Source organism: Homarus americanus, unplaced genomic scaffold (genome assembly GCF_018991925.1).
Source record: "Homarus americanus isolate GMGI-L3 unplaced genomic scaffold, GMGI_Hamer_2.0 scaffold24050, whole genome shotgun sequence".
Taxonomy (NCBI): Eukaryota; Metazoa; Arthropoda; class Malacostraca; order Decapoda; family Nephropidae; genus Homarus; species Homarus americanus.
In genome coordinates this window covers 157,420-183,713 of record NW_024736661.1, presented here as the reverse complement: position 1 = coordinate 183,713, position 26,294 = coordinate 157,420, and the positions used below count along the sequence as shown (strand labels likewise).

Here is a 26,294-nt window from a genome sequence, read left to right as displayed (position 1 = left end):
AGGTGGGTGGCGGGTTGAGGTATATAAAGAGGGAGTCGGTGGTGGAAGGTCTCACTCCGTCAGCTGCTGGTGTAGTACACACACACACTCGCGCCACACGACCAACAACACCTGCAACCCCACAGGTCAGTTGTACCTTTTATTACTATTATTATCTCTCCTTACTGTATAGTTATACTATGCCTTATTCGTGTTATCAAAGCTCTTATAGCCCTGAATTGACTTCGGGAGACGCCGTTTACCCTGCAGGTCGAGGTGTGCTACTAGATTTGGCGGGAAACCATTTGGTTTGCTAGTCTCTTACTGCTTATAGAACGCACACTCACATAATTACCGTAGTCTGGTTTATCTGAAATAGTTTTTATAATCATATCAAGCTTCCTCCTGTCTTGCACTCAACTCTCGGTGTCGTAAAGTTGTGTCTAACATTTGTTACGTTGGAGAGTATTGGTCCTGAGATGTCAACAATCTGTTCTTACAGTGTAGTTATGACATCCCTGTATCTTAATGCATTAATCTTGCACCCTTCTGCTGTGTCTCCCACTCCAGCAAGTCTTCCTATTTGAGTGTAAATCCTGTGCCACACATTGAAGTATTTTCAATGTGTGAACTATGTTACACCTCGCGCGTGTATATGCCAGGGAGGACAGTCCCACTGCTGTATGTCGTCTATACAGTTGAAATGTTTTCATAATTCAGTGAGACCAATAAATGTAGACCACTTTATACAATGTTTATTTAGGATTTTACGCTGACTTTAAACTGTGATGTGAGTACAATACTCAGGTCGGCAGTGTATGAATGCTCTGAACAATAGAACCATTGGTCTGTTAATCTTAGAAGTTCTTATCATCCGGCATACAGTCATTTTCTTGGCTTTAATTATGTTTACCTTGTTATGGTCTCCGATAGTTAGATAATAAAGCAGTATTGGTTCTTCATACTCTTCTCCTGTAAAAAGTTGACAGTGTCTAGTGTTGCCTCGCTGTTGCACCTCTGTTCCGTCCTCAGAATTCCAGAAGAGAAGGTAATGTCGCCCAGTGGAGGATCTGGTTATCGTTTAGTGTACAGGTTTAGTCTTCAGTAGAGGTGATGTTCATTATGATTCTCGTGTCGTCTTCAAGTTGTAGTTATATCCTGAAATAATTCGCAGGATTTATGGAATCGAGCACATCGTCGTGTCCGTCGTGGTTTATACTCCATTAAACGCGATGATTCCTTCAGTGATTTACAGATTTTCTTGAAGCTTGGTCACTAAGATATCAGATAAATTCGATAACAGACATGACTAGATTTAAAGAGGCCACCTGAAAGCCATTCTTATTTAATGTACTATCTGTATTCGTCAAAAGTAGGCCTAACTGATGAGCTGTATAATTTTTAGCGATGTTCCTTGGCCTATATATGAGTTATAGTGACGGTTACTGGAGAGACTCGGCGTGAATTTGACGTAATTCAGAACCGCCACCTTTGTGTCATTGGAAATTAGCCAATTACACGTATTCTTCAAACCACATTTGTAGATTCGGCACCCAGAAATTTTCATCTTAGACAAAGTGAACGTTGTGTGGGTGACTCCGACTCTGTGTGATGACATCAAACATCCATCCCTATATTTTATTGTGTCTTTTGATCACCAACTCTGTACTACCCAAACAAAATAAATCCTTCAGAGTGTTTACAGAGTACCGTGACGCAGGTATGTACTCATTCATTTTCAGCATAACTGTATTTTTCACCATTATCTGTTGTGACAGTTTTCTTACACTCCCAATGGATATGATGAAGGATATAGCTATGTGCAGATAACGTTGGAATGAATACCGACGTTTTAGATGTGTAACTTTCTCAAGGGACTCTGTAAACACTGTATATTAATCATCACAAATATTAGAAAAACTCGAATTTTGAAACACGATTTTTCTCTCGTAATATAATGAACAAGGCTGACAGGTCCCCCGCCGCGCCACAACAAAGTCAAAGGGTCCAAAACTGGACAATAATGATATAATGTAAACTGACGAACCCGTATGAGATTTTGTTGAAATGTTCAGTAACTACGAAATTTTTTTCGTTACAATCCATCACAAAGCTTGTTCACTACCTTGGACGAATGCACAAACTTATGGGCACACACAAGGGAGGAAAGCAGATATCTTTAAGTTTATCTCCTGGGGACGGCAGCTGATAAAAATCAAGAAGACATCCTTACTGTTGATTTTAATGGTCGCTTGTTCGTGCCCAAGGTGACCCCGTTTCGCCAAGCTGTGATCGAGTACTTTACATTCATGGAAGTGAAGGCAGCTGGGTAGAATGCTAGCCATGCTATCTCCTGATTGTGTGATGCACTGTGTAACCAATTCGATGTATCCTGTATATCACGTACAGTTAATACAGATAAATTAACAGGAATACATATAAAACCCAAGCTGTTCCGAATACTTAATTGGTCCGGCGTGCTTTGTTACAATTATAGGGTGACAAGAAAAATGTCCCTGCCTCCCTCCCTCCAACTGACAGTGTCTCAGGGAGCAGGCAGGGAGGGAGGGAGGGAGGGACATTTTTCTGGGACATTCTATATAACACCGTAAAGCTGTTCTTTGAGACCAACTTTTATTATTCGTACAGTACCTTCTGATAACTACCTAACACAGTACCTTCTGATAACTACCTAACACAGTACCTTCTGATAACTACCTAACACAGTACCTCCTGATAACTACCTAACACAGTACCTCCTGATAACTACTTAACACAGTACCTCCCCAGAAGGCCCTGAGCATCACCAATGAATCTTAAGAAACAGCTGAGGAAGAAAATAGGGATATCTATTTAAAGAGACGAGCGTTATAAGCAATCTACAAAATAAGGTTCGAGATGGACACTGTGGTAGGATCAAGTTAACCATAAGAGCCTGTCACCACACCCAAGGTCACCTAGTGTAGTGTAGTGTAGTGTAGTGTAGTGTAGTGTAGTGTAGTGTAGTGTAGTGTAGTGTAGTGTATTGTAGTGTAGTGTAGTGTAGTGTAGTGTAGTGTAGTGTAGTGTAGTGTAGTGTAGTGTAGTGTAGTGTAGTGTATTGTAGTGTAGTGTATTGTAGTGTAGTGTAGTGTAGTGTAGTGTAGTGTAGTGTAGTGTAGGACAAACACCCGTAACAGGACACAAGACTCACCGTAATGTAACTTGTAATACACCGAGGAAATACTGTTTATTGGTGGGTTATATTCATGCCTTAAGTTTCATAGACATTCGTTTCAAATTGTTCGACGTATAGCGTTCACAAGATGGCCACACGCACACAGGCACGCCTCGGTGGGGAAGAGGACAGTAACTGGGTTTCCTGTTACCAAAATAACGTCAAAGCATTTGCTGGAGGCGTTATACGCGGGAAGACCAGCAGGGGGCCTCAGAGCCTCACAGCACCCATCCTTATTACTTTCATCTTTCTGATCTACACACACACACACACACACACACTCACATTTTCCTGACACATAAAACACAGGGAGAGCTCAAACAATTGTCGCTGTCGTATCTATTCAATAAAGAATTCCCTTGCTAAACTCTGATGATATTTGAAACAATATGATATGAACAAATGGAGTTAGAAAGACGAAGGTCAGAGAGCGGAGATCCGTTCGTCCTACTCGTGGCGGAGGAGATAAGTAATTAAGGTGTTTATGACAACCTTTGTCATCATATCCAGTTTTACTTCGCCTTTTCGTTCACTGCTTCCCTGCCCGTTAGACACCCTACCAGCCTCTGAAATACCCTACCAGCCCCTCAAAGACCCTACCGGCCCCTCAAAGCCCTACCAGCCCTCAAGACCACCAGCCCAGGCCACCCTACCCTCAAAGACCCTACCAGCCCCTCAAAGACCCTGGCCCCGAAATGCCCTACCAGCCCCTCCAAAGACCCACCAGCCCCTCAAAGATTTTCTGGCCCCTCAAAGCCCTGCACCAGCCTCAAGGGCCCTACCAGCCCCTCAAAGGCCCTGGCCTCAAAGGCCCTACCCAGCCCCCTCCAAGACCCTGCAGCCTCAAGGAGCCCTACCAGCCCCTCAAAGACCCTGCCAGCCCCTCAAAAAGAGATCCTGCCAGCCTCTGGAAATGCCCTACCAACCTCAAGGCCTACCAGCCCCTCCAAAGACCCTACCAGCCCCAGGAAAATACCCTACCAGCCTCCAAAAGACCTATCAGCCCTCGAACCCTACCAGCCCCTCAAAAGGCCTACAACCCCTCAAAACCCTGCCAGCCCTCAAAAGACCCTGCCAACCCCTCAAAGACCTACCAGCCCCTCCAAAGACCCTACTCGGCCCCTCAAAGACCCACCAGCCCTCCAAAGACCCTACCAGCCCCTCCAAAGATCTACCAGCCCCTCCAAGAACCTATCAGCCCTCCAAAAGACCCTACCAGCCCCTCAAAGACCCTACCAGCCCCTCAAAGATCCTACCAGCCCCTCAAAGACCCTACCAGCCCCTCAAAGACCCTCCCAACACCTGCAAGTTGCTCGAGGTCCTCCTATCGCTACACAAGCAATTCATTCCCTCAATTCAGATACAACACTGTAGGCAGAGGTAGAGGTAGAGGTAGAGGTAGAGACAGAGGTATAGGTAGAGTCAGAAGTAGATATAGGTAGAGATAGATATAGGTAGAGGTAGATATAGGTAGAGGTAGATATAGGTAGAGGTAGATATAGGTAGGAGTAAAGATATAAGCAGAGGTAGAGATAAAGATAAGAGATAGAGGCATCAGAATGGTAACAACAGACAAACACACGACTAAAGAATCATTATATCCCCGACACAGTCAAGGCTGGACACGACTCACTCAGTGCCTGCTTCTAGATCAACGTCATTAATGATTTACAACCATTAACACAAGCAGGTGATGACCGCTCCACTTGTCTCATAGTCAAATCAGTGCCAATAATTCTCCAAAATGTATTTCAAGAGTTAATTGAGCCCCTTCTCTAATCTCACAGTCAAATCACCGTCTGCAGTTCTCGTAATTCTCCAATATATATTTCAAGAGTTAAGTGAGGTTTTGAACCATGAAATCAACTGGAGGTCTACATGGCAGGCTTCAAAATGTGTCAAATGAGCGTATGGTTCACGAATAATTCCCCAACAAGCGTTCCGAGAGATAATTATCAAGATCTGTACCATAATTTAGATTCTGTATCGTAATCCAGGCTTTGTATTATGAAATGCAGCGAAGAGCATAAATGGAATGCTTTAGTTTAAGGGTCAAATGAGCGTTTGATTCATAAACATAATAACTATATTCATGAATGAGATTCTCAATTGACCCTAACATCAGAAGCACGTCATTTAAACCCCTTGCTTGATTTCATGATACATTCTTATATTATATTACAGGAGCTGAATATTGTGGTATAGAGCCTGATCAGAAACACGGTACAAAAGTTAATTCAGCTCCCTTACCAAAGCTCGAGAAATGTTCGATAATAATAAATGATGTTCCATAACGACAGTAAATAACTTCACCAGCAACACCATTAACGTTCAACAGCAGCACCATTAACGTTCAACAGCAGCACCATTAACGTTCACCAGCAGCACCATTAACGTTCACCAACAGCACCATTAACGTTCACCAAAAGCACCATTAACGTTCACCAACAGCACCATTAAAGTTCACCAGCAGCACCATTAACGTTCACCAACAGCACCATTAACGTTCACCAACAGCACCATTAACGTTCACCAACAGCACCATTAACGTTCACCAACAGCACCATTAAAGTTCACCAACAGCACCATTAACGTTCACCAACAGCACCATTAACGTTCACCAACAGCACCATTAACGTTCACCAACAGCACCATTAACGTTCACCAGCAGCACCATTAACGTTCACCAGCAGCACCATTAACGTTCACCAACAGCACCATTAACGTTCACCAACAGCACCATTAACGTTCACCAACAGCACCATTAACGTTCACCAGCAGCACCATTAACGTTCACCAACAGCACCATTAACGTTCACCAACAGCACCATTAACGTTCACCAGCCATCTGCCAACACTGAAGCCATCTTGTGGTAGGAGAGACAGACGATGAACACGACTACGTCTTACAATACGATGGGTTGAGAATTTATCTTTGTCAGAGTTAATAAAAAAACTTTATTGTGCGGTTCTCACTATAAACGATACTATGATTACTTTATCAGGTTATTACTACAAATACTACAGCTACTACAAATGCTACTTATGACACGCACTTATGATATTTATGATATACTACAAACACTAATTATGACACTTATGACAGACACTTATGACAGACACTATTTATGACAGGCACTTATGACAGACACTTACTACAAACACTACTTACTACAGGCACTTATGACAAACACTTACAACAAACATCACTTACGCCAGGCACTTATGACACTACGTACTGTATAATGGAAAGGTCTGTATAGTGAAATGCGGCAAGCTAGGTCCGTAGATTTATGGGCACGCGTATAGTGAAATGTGGCAAGCTAGGTCCGTAGATTTATGCATGTTTCATATTCTCTCACTCTCTATGCATCTACACTTTTCTATCAATAATTTTTTCTATCAGCCCATCAAGCTATCTATCAATCTACCTATGTATGTATGTATGTATTTATGTATGTATGTATGTATATATGTATGTGTGTATGTATGCATGTATCCATCTATCAATTTATCCATCTACATATTTTTTCATCACTGTTTGTTTATCCATCTATTTACCTTTATATCTCAACAATTATGTGGATTATTGTTAAATCCTCTACTTTAGTCAAAACTCGGTCAGCCGTGACTGTATGTTAATGAGGGTTGAGTTCATTATTACAGTATGAGGACAATTGAACCATCGGTTGGGGAGATAATCAGCGGAAACAAGAAGTGTTGACGAACAAACGAACGGGTAAACAGTCTCTCTCTCTCTCTCTCTCTCTCTCTCTCTCTCTCTCTCTCTCTCTCTCTCTCTCTCTCTCTCTCTCTGTTTCCTACTATTTCCATTTTCTCTTTTTTCCTTCGTGTGTGTGTGTGTGTGTGTGTGTGGGTGGCCGAATAGGAAGGCTCATTATCGTTATAATTCTTGTTTGATCCGAGCTTACCGTCTGCAGGTTATCGGGAAAACGTCGACTCGGCTTGTTAAGACGACAATCTTTTGAAGGAGAGAGAGGCAATCTTGTATAGGGAAGGTATAGGTAGGCTTGCTAAGGGGGGAGAGAGAGAAGCCTATTAAAGAGAGACAGTATATTTAAGGCCAGCTTCTTAAAGGGAGAAAAATAGAGTTGTTAAGGAGTGGGTAATAGACTTGTTACGAGGACAACATCCAACAAAGGGGGAAATGATTAGGGTTAAATGATCGCTGATAAACTGTGGTTAGCTCGGTAAGGGTCACTTGAGAAAGTATTTACTACGGAAAGTGTGTTCGCTGGCTTATGTTTTCGGTGAAGAAAGTGTTTTTTGGAAAAGTGTTCACTAAAGAAAAGATCCACAGGATAGTGTTCAATGTAGAACAAGTTGACTTAGGAAAATATTAACTGTAGATATTGTTAGTTGGAGAAAGTCTTTAATAGTAAAATCGTTTATTGAAGAAATAGTTAGCAGGAAAGCAATTAGCGGGATCCAAGGTTATAGTTCACTGAAACTACAAGGGTGATCAACAACTGGTGTATGTTAAGCCCGGCAGCAAGATAAACCCCTCACGCGCGGACACATTACCGGACGGGTAGGAAAGGCGTGCACTGGGCTGACGAGACGTACATGAACAATAAACAAGACAGTTTATTTATTGTGATAAACAAATCATCAAGGAAGAAGTAAATCAAGGAAAATATTAATTTAAAAAATTAACAAATATTTTTAATTTTTGATTGACGGTGTTCAGTCAATCCACTGGCGGTGATGCTTCTAGACCACGAACACTGTTTCTCCCGGTACGAAGAGGGTCAAGTGGAAGTGGGTCTCATAAGCATGAAGGCGCGTTAAGAACAGAGTAAATACACCACAGCATACACTGAGCTTTCGGTAAACAAGGAAGTAGCGTGGCCAGCACTACACTCGACACCCTTCACTTTGTAACGTTTGGTAGGCTACCCATTTACCAACGACCCTTAGGACAGAAGCCAAGCGCTTTACCCTTTCACCTGCTGCACCTCCCTGGACCATTATTTGGCCATACGAGAGAGCTTTAAGTAACGGACAGCTCTCAATGTTATTTCGACGACATTACTGTACTGTAAACACCCTTAGTCACCATGTCCCCCAGATACTACACTTAACATGTGTATTTACCCAGACTTCTTGACACTGAGCATCATCACAGTGAGTTAGTCCACACGTCTCCGGTCAGGGGAAATTAACGTATAATCTTTTAAGACTCAGTGTTAGAGCTTAAGTCCAGTCATAGTCCTTTAATGCTGGTGTTAAAAACTCCCATAAAATATATTAAATTGCGAGAAAAAATTTGAGGAAGAATTTGGTATAAAAATCGTTTAAATAATATCCGTTCCATAACACTTTGGGTCTCTCGGCGGTCGGGGTGACTCACCTGGAGAAACAGTAAGTAAGGCACACAAGCAGTACATACTTAACGAGCCAAGTAAAACTGTTCGAGTACAGTTACAGGTGCAACAACTTGAATACAAAAATATATATAAACAAAACGGGAAAATGTCGCAGGACGAGTTTAAAAATTGAAAAAGAAATGTTAAAACAAGTAATAATATCCTAATAAACATAATCATATCCCCAACCTCCCTACAACACACATACAGTGAATATTGACTCACAACACTGCGCTTATTAAGATGAATCGCTTATGTTACCACCATCACCACCACCACCACCACGCACTAAGCGACTCCACCGTTCATGATTCTCCATGAACTGCGCCAAGAACTACTTATCAACATTTGTGAAACATCTTTTACTCTCAAACTATGTATTTCGATGTAAAATTATGAGTATATATATATATATATATATATATATATATATATATATATATATATATATATATATATACAGTATATACAGTGTATATATAAAGACACCTTTGGATACGAAAAATCTAACAATTAAATTTGTTCAAGCGACTTCTTAATTGGCTACGGTCGATGTCACCAGTGACCAATCAACAGCGGCCTCTTGATGCCTCTACCAGTCAGTTACGGTCGTCGCCCCTTCCTTTGTCCAAAAAATGCAGAAAAAAAAGTCGAAAAAAATGTATTTCTTGAAGCTGTGACTTGTTGGAACGTGATCAGTCAAGAACTGTCAACCCCGCAATAGATTTCACAACAGGTCCACAAAATCACTCGGTTCACAACATCACTGTCAACAACAACAGGTTCACAACATCACCTTCACGTCAACAGAGCATCTTTCTCACTCCGGGGAAATTCCCTACTGGATGCTGACAGAATTCTTAATATATTCGCCCAAGAAATATAATTATCATCCCTTGGCTGTTTATTATTGTGTTGGTTTTGCAGTGCTTGGTGTGAGACGTTGCTCGCCGCACAGCTGTTGCAAGTATATCACGGTCCACACACACACACACACACACACACACACACACACACACACACACACACACACACACACACATCTAATAATAATATGTACATTACAATAAGTCACACTAGAGTGAATTATATCTGGACGTAATCAAACTTAACTAACCATGAGGATAATTCCCAGATATGTTTCTCACGTACACAAGTTCATTGGTAACTCACACACATGTACACAGGTAAGCGTCACACAAGTACAGTACACAGATAGGCAGGTAAGAGTCATACACAGGTACTCAATAACATACATATCATAAATACTTTTTAAGCGAGGGTTATGCCACCAGTAACAGGATTAGCTATTGCCAACATCTAGTTCGTCTATAATGTATATCGTACAATACACCACAACGCCTCGCCTGCTGTCACATTATTTAGTAGGACTACTGTACTGTATATACAGTACAACTGTCTTGACGAGTTCTAGTATCTCTAGCCAGTGGGGATCTAATCCTACCATTGATTTGAAACTAGAGGTAGAAATAATAATAATAATAATAATAATAATAATAATAATAATAATAATAATAATAATAATAATAATAATAATAATAATAATAATAATAATAATAATAATAATAAAGGGTTGTAAGTTAAATTTTGCTCTAAATAATAATTAGCGACACCGAAATGCATCTGACTCACACGGGTAGCGACATACTCGTATGTGTCTGCCCAAAATGGCGTCAAAATTTACTGAGACAACCTTTAATAGATATTTATTCTTGCTGCCAGCTTGGGATATGTTAGATATTAAACAAATTATTAGTTAAATATTGAAACATTGGAAAACCATTACACTATAATTATAATGATGGTTGCCCTTCGTGTAACGAGGATGGCCGGCCCTTGGACCATCTAGGCGTGAATTTCATTAAAGTGTAGACGCTGTCGCCAACACAACAACCACACCCTAAGTAACGAATTGAGTGACCCAGTGTCAAGGAATAATCCGAGAAGACCGGACAGCTCGCCAACTGCACTGGCTAACCATCACACATTACACACACACACATATCATATATATATATATATATATATATATATATATATATATATATATATATATATATATATATATATATATATATATATATATATATATATATATGCTCTTACACAGCTAAATTCCTCTTATAAATATTACACCAGGAGCCTCACGAAAAACAAACAAACATGAACATTCACTTTACCGAGCGAGATGTGTTTTAGAAAATTGTTCATGGCTGAGGTGGCATTCTTGTGGGTGGAACAGCAGCACATTTAGTGGTGATGAGACCCGCGCCGCACACAAATACATTTGTCCTTACAATTTTACGCACATATTTTTACATCTAAGTATTAAATGCAAACTTCACGCTGGTGCATGTGAGGAAAAGTTACATAAATATTACTGGATTTCTTTTATCCATTTATCTCATTTCCTTTTTTGCGTGAGTACCATTAATATTATTATACTTATTCACTGTGTTTGGTATTTCATTTGTACTATCATCATAATTACTACTATTATTATCATCATTACTGAAAATAAATTCTTTAAATGTATATTTTTGTGGCCATTTTTTTCTTTCTTTATCCGTGTAGCAAGTTTACAAGTTCAATATGTGGGTAAATTATAACACAGTGTATCAGTTGCTGAGGTGACGTTGATGTTAGAGTTGTAAAGTATTATTGACCGTCAAGACCTAAGGCCTTAGATGGACACGATGAGAAATACACACAAAAGAACTTACTTTGTGAGGATATTTCTACTTGTTAACTTAGTATTTTCCTGTATCTTTTTACACCTGTCCTGCCTGTCTATCACACTTCCTAATATTTCCCGCCCTTATTTGAGGTACTGTTCCCCTTTGATCCGCCCCAGACAAAGGGTGGGTAAGGAGGGGCACATTTGTTTATGTCATGTGTGTGTTCATTCATTACTTTTATTTTATTCGTGTTCATTATATTTATACCCCACATACTGTTACCAGAGATCTTTGAAGTAGTGTTGTATCTGTTAATAATGTTCTCTGTATACAATTGTCATGTTTTAATTTTTGTTTTCAGTCGTTTGTTTAGGGAATCGTCATTATTTTTATTAGATATTCGGTAAATCTTTTGTTATTTTCTCTACAACTACACACTGTATTTTATCTCAGTGTTCTTAACGTACTGAACATTAAACTGTCTTCTCCCACTAGTGAACACACAATACAGTACTGTATTATTCACCACAAAACACTATTGAGTAAACAACAAAATCTTTCCATGGCACTAAACATAATATAAGACTCAAATACAGTTATGTCTCGTACAGTCATGAGTGTTTATACATAAATATTATATCAATATATTAAAACACCAAATATATTTCCGTTTCTCCTATCAATATCAGATATAAACACCAGACCAAATAAAACAAACAATATAATATTCACAACAAGTGTCCTTAGTTGGCAAAGATAAAACAATACAGAAAAATTACTAACTCCTCCAAGAATGTCAAACAAAGGTAAAATTTCTCGCAAAAATCCGAAATGCAGAGCAAGTTGTTGACGTTACTGTGTACACCGACTGGCCTCAGGAGGGATGGTAACTCGGACTGACGGATGCTTCATTATGTACCCGACAGCTCACCTCTGCATTATGTACCCGACAGCTCTCCTCTGCATTATGTACCCGACAGCTCACCTCTGCATTATGTACCCGACAGCTCACCTCTGCATTATGTACCCGACAGCTCACCTCATTACATTAGAATAGCTAGAGGGAACATAAGTCTATCTATCTATCTATCACTATGACTTTCGATAAGTAACAACAGTTTGAGGTGTTTGGTGACGATCAATAATAAAGTCGATTTAGCTGTGGTGAAGATAATGTAAACAAAGGTGAGAATATAACCAAATACACGTGGGTGTTTCTGTTAGTTGACTGGTCACTGTTTACACCTGTGTTGCACCATACTCCCTTTCACTGAGGTATCATCCCCATACAGCAGTAGATGAGGAGTATAGAGATAATAACTAGACAGACGGACAATCAGCACTGTTCCTGGACTTAACAGTTGTTATATCTCACGTACATCTGTATGAGGCATCGATCTCTTTCCCTTCATCAGATAACTAACAATTTTTTACATATGATACGTCCTCCATCACCCGCTTATCTCTGGTACCTCGCTACATGAGACAACAACCATCACGCGCTACTGCTCTTTAATATCTCACTAAACAGACCTTACAAAACCTCAACCACAGTAAAACAAATTACATTAAGATTCCATTTTAGGCATTTGTGGTAGCGAGTGTTTGGTGGGGTCCTTTCCTGCCTGTCAGTGTTGTTGTTATTGTCACTGTGGTGGTCAAGGCTGGTGGCCAAAACAAGGTTATTTCTGAGTTAATGTACCGTAAACTGAATACCGACAGTAAGAGTTCAATAACAATGTTTCATTCATTCGGCAGCGAGCGTCATGTGAGATTCTCTGTAGCTATAGTTGTTATTGATGGAGCGGCAATCAAGTCCGGTGGTCCGAACAGGCTTGGTTTTAACTTTTTAACTGGATAATGACGATAACAATTAAAACACTAATGGTAAATAAGAGTAGCGTAACAGGTGATGATAAAAATAATTGCCCCAAGTTGATGGTTGGGGTCCAGGATCTCCGTGGCCAGAAAGACAAAATGAATCATTACTCCTCAAAACAAGGATTAAGAGTACTGATTAATGAACTCACCCGACATCTTAGTGTGATACATCTATGCTCGGAGATTCATTATCATCCATTTATCTTTGTTTGGGTTATTATGTTCACAAGATGTCCAGATACACAGGCGCACACACACGGAGGGGCTGCCGTGTGTGTGTGTGTATGTGTATGTGTATGTGTGTGTGTGTGTGTGTGTGTGTGTGTGTGTGTGTGTGTGTGTAAAAATCATGTTGGCATATGGATTTTTTTATTTGTTAACATTTTCAAATTATCCTGTCCTCTTTTTTTTAATTTCCATATATATCTACACGGAAACTTGCTTAGTATGACCTACAAGCAACCCTTCATCTTGACCTTCGCTCGGTGGTGACAAAAGAAGCGCAATGCCCATTCCAGGTCTTGGTCGAACACCTGTATAATTTTGCCGAAGTCAGATCATTATTGTTGACAAACTGTACCGAATACACTATCAGCTCCCGGCCTCCACGGTTGTAAGCTACCAAACATGATGGGTGGTGCGTGAGGCGACAGGTCAGAGGTCAATTGTTTCTATTCACTCTTTTTCCTTTTTGGAATTTGAATTTTTAGAGAACACATCTAGATATAATAAAGCCTTTTAGACGACACTATTCTAACCATCACTGGTATAGTTTATGTGAACCAGTTATATACGCTCCCACATCTGCAGCTACTTGAAAATAATAAAAATAAAGAACGAGTCCTCATGAATTGGGATTCAGCTTGGCCACTGGAGGACTGATGGTCCTCATCAATCTGGACTCTGCCTCGCCATTGGTTGACCGGTGGTAACATTTTTGTTTACAGTGTTCCACATTTTTTGACACTCGGCAATATAAAAATAAATTGATATCTATTAATTTTCTATGGTCAATATAATAACGAAGGGAAAATAAAGAGAGTGAGAAATAAATTAGGTTGCCAGACATAAACACAACTACGGCCGGTTAGTAATTGTATGCGCATGAAACAAAAAAAAATAAAAATTTGTATTCCCTAGATTAACTTGTACCTCCAAAGCACCAGTTGGGTTTTATTATATAAAGTTTATATATGAGCCAAATTTAAAGTGAAGTTGTATCAAAATTTTTATTTTTAGTGTGTGTGTGTGTGTGTGTGTGTGTGTGTGTGTGTGTGTGTGTGTGTGTTAAACATAACCCTGCACCAGCTAGTAAACAAAAACAAATCAACTCATTAGTGACTGACAGCGTTATTCAACCTATCACCCGTCTTTCCTGACCTGACTGATAATGTTTTGCTAGCGTGAGGGATTAATACGCCATAACATAGCCCTTGGTGAGGGATGCTGATTAGTCGACCAGATAGACGGTAGAGCAACAGGTGTGGGTCGCCTGGCTGTCAGTCCGTGTCAGAGGACAAGTACTAAGAGATGACAACACTGATTATTTTGGTACTCGGCGCCGGCAACGTTCTACTGTTCTTACGGGTTATTCAGAAACATTAAAAAAAGACTATTAACAGACGCTTCAGGTACCATTTGTCGAGGCATAAATAACTCGGCATTGTTTGTTTTCTTAATAGGGAGTGAAATAATAAGAAAGAGAGAGAGAGAGAGAGAGAGAGAGAGAGAGAGAGAAATCTCAGTAGGCTACAGAGCAGTGAGAAGGAAGTAAGGAAGGAAACAAGAAGCTTAATATGCTGTAGGAGGATTTATAGTTGTTATAATCAAGTACACCTGCTGGTTACCTGCTCATTAAAAGCGTGTGAGGCGAGAGTCATCACCTGTCTCCCTTGAATCGCTAACCTCACCATGGATAACATACAGTAGTCGTCATTGTCGTCGGCTCCTCCCCCCCCACCCCTGTGTGTGTGTGTGTTGTCACGACCACTACTGAATAATCCTCCTCTTTCAGCAGTGCTCCAACTCCTATACCCATTAATCATACTCACGTTCTGAAATAACGGCTTTCGTTAACCGACCAGAATCATTAAGAGTCCTAAACAACGATGGCAATCATTATTAACCGCCGCTACCACCACCATCATCATCCCTAAATAAAAACACCATAATCTAACCAGAGCTGAACATATTCACTAAGTTATAGCCAAGTCTAATTCCCCTAGAACGAAGGAGACAGATAGACACTCACACCAATTAAAATACATCCCGAGAAAAGACTTGCAGTTAAAAGTAAAAAATGAAGAGCAAATCGCTTTAACCATCGTCTTTAAGTCACTCAGAAACACCAGTTAATTAATCACCGGAATAAATTTCTCAAAGATTCTTAAGTTATTTTTCCCACAAATAGGTCTTGCAATAACGGGTCTAACTGACTGCCTCACGCAGTGAAAGTAATAAAATTGGGTCAATAAGGAGCAGCTATTTACACCGAGAACCCCACCCGGTCCGCCGTAACTACATGTTTCTTTCATCCCCAACTAAGGTGAGAAACTCATCGTATAAATATTTGAGAATGTTAGTCATGTTCAGTAATTATTTATGCGAGCCTCGCGCTAATTAGGACAGAAAAATGGTCGCCACTTAGCTGTAAAAGGAAGGAACAAAAGACGATCGGGACCTCTTACGGGGATAAACAAAAGAGTATCACGCCTCCCTTCTATGAAAACAAAAGAGGATCGAGGCCTCCTTGATGGAGTAACAAAGAGGATCTTGGCGTTTTACTGAAACAACAACGATGTTGTAAAACTATGTTGTCAGCGGCCATCTCCTGGGATCTGCGGCCTATGAAGTATTTTCTAAAATAAATCTTGTTTCTTCTGAATAACAGAAAAATGCCGACGCCAATGGCTTACACGTACAGTGTTGTGAGTAAAGAATAAACTACCCAGCTTCTGTACACACCCTGATATCATGCTTTAATCATATATATAAAATAAAGGTTGTTGTTGGTCATGGTGCACCATGAGTGTTTTGTATTTTTTGAAAATCCATATTGCGTTGTAAATGAGAGGGTTTAATGCGTCGTCGCATCACTTACGACCCTTCCAATACGCAGCTTCTTTCTTAAGGGTTAAAAACACGAAAAGTTGGCAGAAATTATACTTTTCTCACATATAATTATGAATACGAACTTTGCACAAAAAAGGCGGCTTTTAAACTTGGCGAAGGAGTGGAGGTCGTTATCTGGCATTCAGGAATAATTGCCACAAATTCAAAGTTTAAATCGTATTTTTGACGAAGTTTTATTCGGATTTGTTAAGTGTTATTCTAATTACCTTTTCTTTAGGCACTATAATGATATATCTTGGTTCATTATGACAATATATTGTTATAGCAAACATTTAAATAAAACAATTATAATTATTATAATAATACTAATACTACTACTAATTGCAATGATACCAATGATACTATTGCATTACCATTAAAACAACTATCGCTACAACAACTACTACAGACACAAAACACCCTTTATAAGTTTATATATATATATATATATATATATATATATATATATATATATATATATATATATATATATATATATATATATATATATATATATATATATATATATATATATATATATATATATATATGTTTCACAGTCATCACGTAAAGTAGTTACCAGTAAGAGCAGCGAGGAAGCTGTAACACAAAAACATCACACAGACAGACTCAATCTAGAACAATGCGACTTATAATATGAACGATTTATATAAACTAAATGTGGTTATATAGAGACACAGCTTGGCATTCATACAATCATGCCATGCAGTATCTAACACCATCTTCATCTTTCTCCTGTTGGTACAATAATCTACAGGAACACTACCGTAAGTTGATCTCACCTGTGGGAGTGAAGGTGCCAGTCAACTAATTGCTCGGTAGCGCGGGGAAATCAGAATTAATACCATACATCCGAACCAGCTCCTGGCCTCAGCCCAAAGGACAAGCAGTACAGCGCACTGTATAAGGATGACTAATGTTCACTATAGTAGTTTGCATAGTCAGTCGCCCAGCTCGGAACTCAATAAAAATATAATAGTTTAACTACCATAAACTATTAACTATATACAGATTCTTTATCATGCGTCGTGTTGTTTTAACTGTGACTCTGCTGTTCATGGCTAAAGAAGAACCAGTCAAGCAGTCGCCGACATTCCGCTAATGGGACACGTTAAGGCACCACCTTGCTACCCAGAGGACTCGGTCAGGAAGTGGGTGCTGTGTGTGTTGCCATGAACTGATCACTGGCATCTTTGAGCTGCCTGGGAGGTGATTTATACATCTCTTTGTGAAGCTTTAAAAAAGACTCATCACGGTATTATTTCATTCAATTAAAAATATTTTTCTAATTTCTGAAAGATAGAACAGAGTTGCTTCTGCCGGGAAAGCTACAATCTAAAGCAGTCATTGGTTATCAAAAATTTGATCTCAAGAGAAATGCAATTATGACTTGTTGGGTACAGAAGTGAATTTAACGCTTAAGACCGGTTTGTGAAGCAAGAAGCAGACAGAGGTTATGAACTTAACGTTGAAACAAACTCAGGTATAGCACATTTAAGAACCATGTACACTACAGTACCTAACAACAGACGTGACTCACCACGTGAGACAAGTGCCGAGAAAGATGAAGTACATTACGATGGCACAAAGGATCTATAGTGGCCAAGGGAGGCGAAGGAATATCTGGGGGGAAAACCGGACGGTACTCATATCAGTGTTGGAGACCTCCGGTTAAGGTAGACCTTACTTGTACATGTTGACAACACGAGAGAGAAAGGGGTTGTGTGTGTGTCACCAACACCCTTACAGCTTCATCATCATCATTAATAAAACAGAAAACCATTGAAGTGGTAATTATTTCACCCAGGCTATTGTCCTCCACGCCATTTTTTACTAAAGACGCGGGAACAACACGACCTGTTAGTGACGTGCAGCTTAACACGATCCTCCCACCACCTAGGACTCTCCCTCAATGAAACTCATTAAAATCTAGGGCTGGAAGGATTCGGTCTCTCATTGCTCATGATTAACAGTGATTGTGAAATAATCTAACCAATAACAGGCAAGATAAATTCACTGTGACAAAAGACAGCTTCAGTTACGAGTATTATCCAACATACGAACCATTGTGAACCCACACCGGCAGTCTCAGAAATGAAACATTTTACTGGGTGATACCTTGTACTATGGGGAGGGGGGGGGGGCTCCAACCAATTAGCTCACCGTATGACATCCTCGCCTGAAGGTGAGCTGTGATTGGCTTTCCTTGAAACTTCATCCTACAGTCACAAAATAATAAAAATAAATTATCTCAAGAACTGAGAGAGAGAGAGAGAGAGAGAGAGAGAGAATGTTCCTTAGTCATTATAATGCGGTTTCTTCTTATGAAAATATTACGATCTAGTGAACTGTATGACCCATTAGTGCCCACCTCTTCCTCGCTTCCCTCGCTATCTTCTTTCCCATTTCCGTCGTTAACTCCGTTCCTCTCTTCCTAATATCCTCAAGAATCTTGGTATATACAGTATGTATTCATGATCATACGCAATATTTACAACGATACACACACACACACACACACACACACACACACACACACACACACACACACAGAGACACACACACACACACACACACATACACACACACACACACACACACACACACATACACACACACACACACACACACACAGACACACACACACACACACACATACACACACACACACAGACACAGACACAGACACACACACACACACACACACACACACACACACACACACACACACACACACACACACACACACACACACACACACACACACACACTCTAATAGCAATAAAATTAGCCCAATCAACACAATATCAAGGTGTAGTAGATTAATAAGCAAGGAGATTCGGCTGTATGAACATGAATTAAAGGAGTAACGAAGCTCATCATGTATAACTAAACTCCCGTCATCCTCTAAACTGTTTTGTGGAGTAACTTGAGTCAATAACCTAACCCAAGGTCATGTAACTTTACCTTAAACTTTGCTAAAAATAACTTAAATCAGCCTAACCTAACCTAACCTGAAGGGACTTTACCTTAACCTGAACTAAAATAACTTAAATCAGCGTAACTTAACCTAACCTAACTTAATCTAGCAACCTAACCTTATCCAATCTAGACCTTAAATTCAACCTAGACTAACCTAAATGAATTAAATCCTATCTAACTTAACTCACCCACATTAACCAAAAGCCTAACTGTACGATCATCAATCAAAAGGTAACGAATCAAAGAGAACAATTACTACTCGTCAGCCTTCACAGTTTAACAAAAATGAACTAGACAATTTATTAACAACAGCAACAACTGACAGGGTAAAGTCGTGCCTGAGAAAACATCCCTCAAACACGTAAAAAAAACACAAACACACACACACACAAAAAACTATCAGTCAGGTCATGAAAAAAGGTCACATGGGTGAATAAAACCCATTCATAAACTAAACTATGTGGTCACAATATCTTCCCAGTATGAAAACGGTGAATTACGAATGTCGGTCTAACATAAAAAAAAAAATCCATTAGCATAATTTTCCCGGGATCCAACAGCTGAGGCGAGTGTTGATATAATGAATATTCACACACTGTTATTACACCTGATCACTTACATAGCTTAATTATCTTATTTTACGTACCATTTTTTTAATGTTATATAAATACTTTTGACTTTATAACCACGTTTCACAACTATGACTAAAAACCACGACTCAAAACCATAGGTCAACCACGACTCACAACCATAGGTCAACCACGACTCACAACCATAACCTCGACTCAACCATAACTCAACCACGACTCACAACCACCACACAGACTTATAATAACAGATCACTGTCTGTTAAAATAGTGAACAGAAGAATAAAATTAATTTTTTAGCCAATAACAATTATTATGCTGCCTACGCGAATGGTCAGCAAGGTAGGTAGTGTTGGTGGTGGTGATGGTAGCGATAATGGTGGTGATGGTAGCGATAATGGTGGTGATGGTGATGGTAGCGATAATGGTGGTGGTGGTAGTGGTGATCAATATGATGACGATGCGATAACAGTTTCTGAGAGGTTTCTAAGTTAATGTCTTCCCTTAACTGAGGGCGTGAGAACACAACTAATTGACTCATGTAAGCTATGACACAAAAGCCGTACAGTATTCCCAAAACTTCCCACGCAAATTTGTTCTCGTAACTGGAATCGTGAAGATGAATGTCACTGGCTCACTTACTATCGATAGTTCCAGGTTCTAGATAGAGATATGGACGTCAATTTCATTCTTTGGCTGAGAATAAAAAAAAACACATCCAGCGTCATTCTTTAAATTAAAACAGCAAATTTTGAGAATCCATCATTTTGACGTGTCTTAAGTAGCCTGGTTAAATTGGTTGTCGCATTTCTAGTTAAGAGAAGAAACAAGTATATAAGATAGTTTGAGAATTGTGGTCTTGGACAATATCCGTAACTCAACTGGATTAGAACCAACGATCGTCAGTTCAGTGTCGTCGCCTGACCACTGAGCCACGCACACCCTCCAGAGAGTTGCTTAATCTCTTCAGCGAATATGACCTGACTTACATATGGGATTATCTCTCTCTCTCAAATTGGAAATGAAGTGGGGTACACAGACATATGTATACTTCGGAATGGAGTAAGTTAACCTATGTATAGATACACCAAAGTGCTATTGTGCTGGTTTACTGCTCCCGTACTGTTAACTTAGGCTGGTTTACTGCTCCCGTACTGTTAACTTAGGCTGGTTTACTGCTCCCGTACTGTTAACTTAGGCTGGTTTACTGCTCCCGTGTAGGCTGGTTTACTGCTCATCTGTTAACTAGGCTGTATACTGTTAACCCATACACCATTGTTAACTTAGGCTGGTTTACTGCTACCTCACACTGTTACTGCTTAGGCTTGGCTGGTTTACTGCTCCCGTACTGTTAACTTACTGGTAGGCTACCTCCCACTGTTGTTAGCTCCCCACTGTTAACTTTAGCTGGTTTACTGCTCCCTTACTGTTACTTACTATTTAGGCTGGTTTACTGCTGTACTGTTAACTTAGGCTGGTTTACTGCTCCCGTACTGTTGTTAACTTAGGCTGGTTTACTGCTCCCTGCACTGTTAACTTAGCTGGCTGGTTTAACTTAGGCTGGTTTTACTGCTCCTCACTGTTAACTTAGGCTGGTTTACTGCTCCCACTGTTAACCCAGAGCTGGTTTACTGCTAGGGCTGGTTTAACTAGCTGGTTTACTGCTCCCGTACTGTTAACTTAGGCTGGTTTACTGGCTCCCGTTAATTAGCTTACTTAACTTAGGCTGGTTTTACTCTCCCGTACTGTTAACTTAGGCTCACTGCTCCCGTACTGTTAACTTAGGCTGGTTTACTGCTCCCATTACTGTTAACTTAGGCTTAGTACTGTTAACTGGTTTACTGCCCCGTACTGTAACTTAGGGCTGTTAACTTAGCTTTACTGCTCCCACTGTTTACAGGTACTGCTGCTTACTGGTACTGTTAACTTAGGCTGGCTTACTCCCCTGTTAACTTACTGTTAACCCTGTTAAGGCTGGTTTACTGCTCCTACTGTTAACTTAGGCTGGTTTACCTGCACTGTTAACTTGTTTTACTGCTACCTCACTGTTAAACTTAGGTTAACTTAGGCTGGTTTACTCCGTACTGTTAACTTAGGCTACTGCCTCCACTGTTAACTTACTGCTTAACTTAGGCTGGTTTACTGCTCCCGTACTGTTAATCTTAGGCTGGTTTACTGCTCCTCACTGTTAACTTAGGCTGGTTTAGGCTGCTGCCCCGTACTGTTAACTTAGGCTGGTTTACTGCTACCCTGTTAACTTACTGTGTAACTTAGGCTGGTTTACTGCTCCTACTGCGAGACTGCTTAGGCTGGTTTAACTAACTTAACTGTTAACTTTAGGCTGGTTTACTGGTGAGGCTCCTTGTTCACTGTTAACTTAGGCTGGTTTAAACTGTTAACAGGGCTGGTTTACGTACTGTTAACTTACTGTTAACTTAGGCTGGCGTTCTTAGGCTACTACTGTTAACTTAGGCTGGTTTACTGCTGCTGTTAACTTACTGGCTTACTGCTCTGTTAAAAGCTGCTGGCTTATCTCCTGCTTCCCTGACGGCTGGCTGGAACTGTTAACTTAAGTGCTGTTAACTTAGGATATGCAGGGAGGAAAGTTAGTAGATGGGTAAGATTCTATAACACAACGCAGGGGTTATAACTCCGGAAAACATTAACAGAAATTACCGATTGTATAAAAAAAACCCAGCAACATACTTGTTCGAGTTATCGTGCTCGGACGGACGGACGCACAGACAGACAAACATTACTAAGCCCTCTCCCAGGACGACGAGAACAAAGTAAATTCTGTAATGTTATATAGTCTGGTCGTGACAATTGGCTACTACTATTGTTTTATTTGATAGCTGACTTGTGAGAGTTTATTGACATACGAGTATATAAGGTATAAGTAAATCATATTACGTATAAGACCAAAAGATTTGTGTAATACTGAAAATAATTTAACTTAGAACTGAGTAGGTGAGAGAGAGGAAGGATAGGTGTTAGTGAGTGATGGTATAGGAAGGAACGGTGGAGGAGGAAGAGGGGGGGAAGAGAGTGGAGGAAAAGGATAAGAACGTAAAACTAGTTTATTTACAACAAATTATTACATAAAGTGTCAATAGCTGAGGTAACTTAAGCATAAAACTGAGTCTTCGTTGTTGTTTACCAGCCCAGTACGCATGCGTGAGACGTGTAAATGTAAATACAGTATTCTGCACTTTATCTTTAAAATACCTACACTACAGTAAGAAGTTTGGTGAAGAAGTAGATAAATTTAAAATAAAAATAATTTAGAAAACTCAATAAATATCGTTCAAGAGTAAGAACTTCTTCGGTCGGCTTTGCTCTGCCTCAGGGGAACGAGAGCTTCTGCCCCAACTCGACAACTGCTGCAGATATTGACTATGAGGCTACTGTCACTGAATGCTGCATAGATCTGCGGCTCAACTAATTTAACACAGATAGGATAGCTTCTTATGTATTAGGATATTTAATATTAAGGTAATTAAATGATGGCGAAGGTGTGGCTATTGGGGAGGCACGTTAAAAAACTTCGGTGGTGAAGTATTAGTGGCTTAATAACATAATTGGTCTCCGTCAACAGCATGGTGAAGATGTACAGTCAAACGCTGGTGATGGTAGTGGTGGTGGTGGTGTTCGCTGTCACCCTAGCTGCTGCCCAGACCTTCCAGTACAGCCGAGGTGAGTCACACATAAACATCCAGTTACTTACTTCGTCTGCTCAAAAATGTACACTTGCCTTAATACTTCAAATCATTATACTGTGTACTCTAAGTCATGCCAGGTCGTGTAAAGTCAGAACATTTTAAGAGACTGTACGATCTTGTGTCCAAGAATGGAGTATTAGCATAATCATTTTCACTGTTTTCGTGTTCCCTCTTTCTCTCACCGCCAATCTATCTATCTCCTTTTATCTACTTTCTTATCTATCTTCTCTTCTTCTGTATCTCCCTTCCTTTTCTATCTTAGTAAATTCTCCCTTTCTTTATGCATCTCTCTCTCTTTAACTATCTATATATTTTCTCCCTCTCTATGTATCTATCTACTCCTTCCACCTACCTACTCCCTGTCTTTAACTATCTATTAACTCCCTCTCTACCTAACCCCTCTCTCTATATATATACTCCCTCTCCCTATTTATCTATCTACGCCCCCTCTCACTATCTATCTACTGATCTGTCTTATCTTCTATTTCCTCTCGCTGTGTCGCCTCTAACAAGCACTACGTCTCCCCCCAACAGGCTGGACGAACGGAAGGAAGCGATCAGATCCTAACGTGGGCGTGACGGAACTGTTAGCTGACCCACCCCGCCGCCTGTCCGCTCACTCACACCCTCACCCACCCACACACACCTCCCAAGGTCAGTAACAACCCACACTCCCTCTCCCCAGATTATATAAAAATGTCACGCTCAAAAGACTAACATTTGAATCAAAATCCAGTGTCCTCACAGAGACACAGTGGAAATTTTGTCTCTAAGGAATTCGGCAAAATAAAACTGAAAGTGGGGACTGAGAATTAGTCTTTGGCAGCATTTGAAAAAGAAAACATCCTTAGCGCATAATAATAATAATAGTGAGGTCTTAAAGAGCGGCCATTCATTGATTTTTTTCTTCCACAGAACATCGAAGAGCGACTGAGGGCCCTGGAGGCGGGACTCAACGCCGTCCTCAAAGCCAACAGCATCAATTTCCCCGGTGGCGACGAAGAATACTATGCCGAGAACTAATTCCCCGAGTCTGGGATCCCAAATAATTTTAAAATTTCAATGGAACAATGTGATATTGCCAATGTCTAATAATTATTGTCAGTATTATTATTGTAGTTATTACTTTAACGTACCTGGTATTCATTTTGTAGCCGTGAACCACAACCCAAGAATTCATTTAAGAAACTGAAGCCGTATAGTGTATGCAGAACCACTGAGCTGAAATAAGTCAATTCTTAATTGAAATCCTTAAATATGTCTCATTTTTCTCTTAATGCTCAAAAACATAAATTATTTTAAGAGGAACAGGAGTGTTGTTTCTGCTAGGTATCTCGACATGATTGGTTGCATGGTTTCAGTCGTCGAATTTTGTGCTGGTGATCTGAGTCTTAAAAACAAATTATAATGTTTTTATATATCATACAGCAGCGTCTAGTGGAAGCCTTTACTGATAACTTTATGTCTTATATGTATGTTTATTTTAACACTCCTTTGGGAGTTTCCTAATTTAAACAGATATTATATAATTTACGTAACGATAAATGTGTCTTGATCACCTTATTACTACACGTTCTCTTAACTAACTTACTGAAGGTATATTTCCCAGAATAAGACGGAAAAAGTAGGTAACAAATTTCAGCTTAATCGATGAATCCGTTATTGAGAAGTACACACACACACACACACACTCTCTCTCTCTTGTAGCATCGCAATCACATAAACGATGACAATAACCACCTCTCCCAAACCTGATAATAAATAATATGGCAGTTATAAACAAACAAATATTGGATGAAAAAAAGTGCCAGTAACCCCACCCCCCCCCCTTCCAATATATTGCTTCATCTACAACCTACCGTTTTCTTATTAACACGTCATCTTTATATTATCTAACCACAAGTATTTTTGTTTCAATAAGAATTTTTCATTTTGTTTGGTATACTTCTTCGTCTTCATTATTTCTCCCTAAATTATCACCGTTTTTTTTCTGATTATCAAACACAATTTTTTGTCTTTGGAAATCTAACTCACAATAGAAAGACAGTAACTCTGGAGGGTCGTTGTCATCCTATTCAGCTGACGATAAAGGAGAGAGAACTGTGCCGCCATGAGGGAGCAGAATTAACCCTAGATTACCCGACTTCTGGAGGTGTTCCTTTATGTGTGTCATCAGTGCAGCCTCACCCATGGCATGACGTGAAGATGAGACACCCTAGCTTATTTTACCTAAACATTAATCACCTAAACACTAACCTAACCTAGCCTAGCCTAACCTAACCTAGCCTAGCCTAACCTAACATAGCCTAACCTAGCCTAGCCTAACCTAACCTAGCTTATTTTACCTTCACATTAATCGCCTAAACGCTAACCTAACCTAACCTATCATAGCTCTCAAGAAGCGTTAGGGTAATTACTCTAAAAGTGAAATAAACTGGGGTGTCTAATCTTCACGTGATTTACAAATTTAAGAATGGAGCTATTTTGAATCTGTCCAGGAGTTAATATTCCTTTGTGTAACACTTACTCCTCTTAACACTTTAACTTCAACACTAAACCTTACTTCCCCAACACTGTAACTATCCTCCCCAACACGGTAACTTACTTCCCCAACACTGTAACTATCCTCCCCAACACGGTAACTTACTTCCCCAACACTGTAACTATCCTCCCCAACACTGTAACTTACTTCCCCAACACTGTAA

At 39.9% G+C, this 26,294-nt stretch overlaps 2 protein-coding genes across 2 annotated transcripts; both read left to right on the top strand.

Moving 5' to 3' along the window:
* The first annotated feature begins 55 nt into the window (after positions 1–55).
* Positions 56–26,294, top strand: LOC121872351. The gene is made up of 4 exons (XM_042375062.1): positions 56–125; positions 23,466–23,563; positions 24,124–24,235; positions 24,495–26,294. The coding sequence occupies exons 2-4, from the start codon at positions 23,467–23,469 to the stop codon at positions 24,610–24,612; spliced, it is 327 nt and encodes a 108-aa protein (XP_042230996.1). The 5' UTR covers positions 56–125; position 23,466; the 3' UTR covers positions 24,613–26,294.
* LOC121872380 (gibberellin-regulated protein 14-like) lies at positions 3,892–8,008 on the top strand. The gene is made up of 3 exons (XM_042375131.1): positions 3,892–4,576; positions 5,381–5,461; positions 7,908–8,008. Exons 1-3 carry the CDS (start codon positions 3,892–3,894, stop codon positions 8,006–8,008), a joined length of 867 nt encoding a protein of 288 aa, XP_042231065.1.

Excerpts from the sequence above, each read along its gene's own strand:
- LOC121872380 (XM_042375131.1), top strand. The coding sequence starts at position 3,892 with ATGCCCTACCAGCCCCTCCAAAGACCCACCAGCCCCTCAAAGATTTTC. Across the intron at positions 4,577-5,380 it reads ATACAACACTGTAGGCAGAG|GAGCTGAATATTGTGGTATA; the intron begins GTAGAGGTAGAG and ends ATTATATTACAG. Across the intron at positions 5,462-7,907 it reads CTTACCAAAGCTCGAGAAAT|TCAATCCACTGGCGGTGATG; the intron begins GTTCGATAATAA and ends GACGGTGTTCAG.
- LOC121872351 (XM_042375062.1), top strand. The coding sequence starts at position 23,467 with ATGGTGAAGATGTACAGTCAAACGCTGGTGATGGTAGTGGTGGTGGTG. Across the intron at positions 23,564-24,123 it reads GACCTTCCAGTACAGCCGAG|GCTGGACGAACGGAAGGAAG; the intron begins GTGAGTCACACA and ends TCCCCCCAACAG. Across the intron at positions 24,236-24,494 it reads CCTCACCCACCCACACACAC|TCTTCCACAGAACATCGAAG; the intron begins CTCCCAAGGTCA and ends CATTGATTTTTT.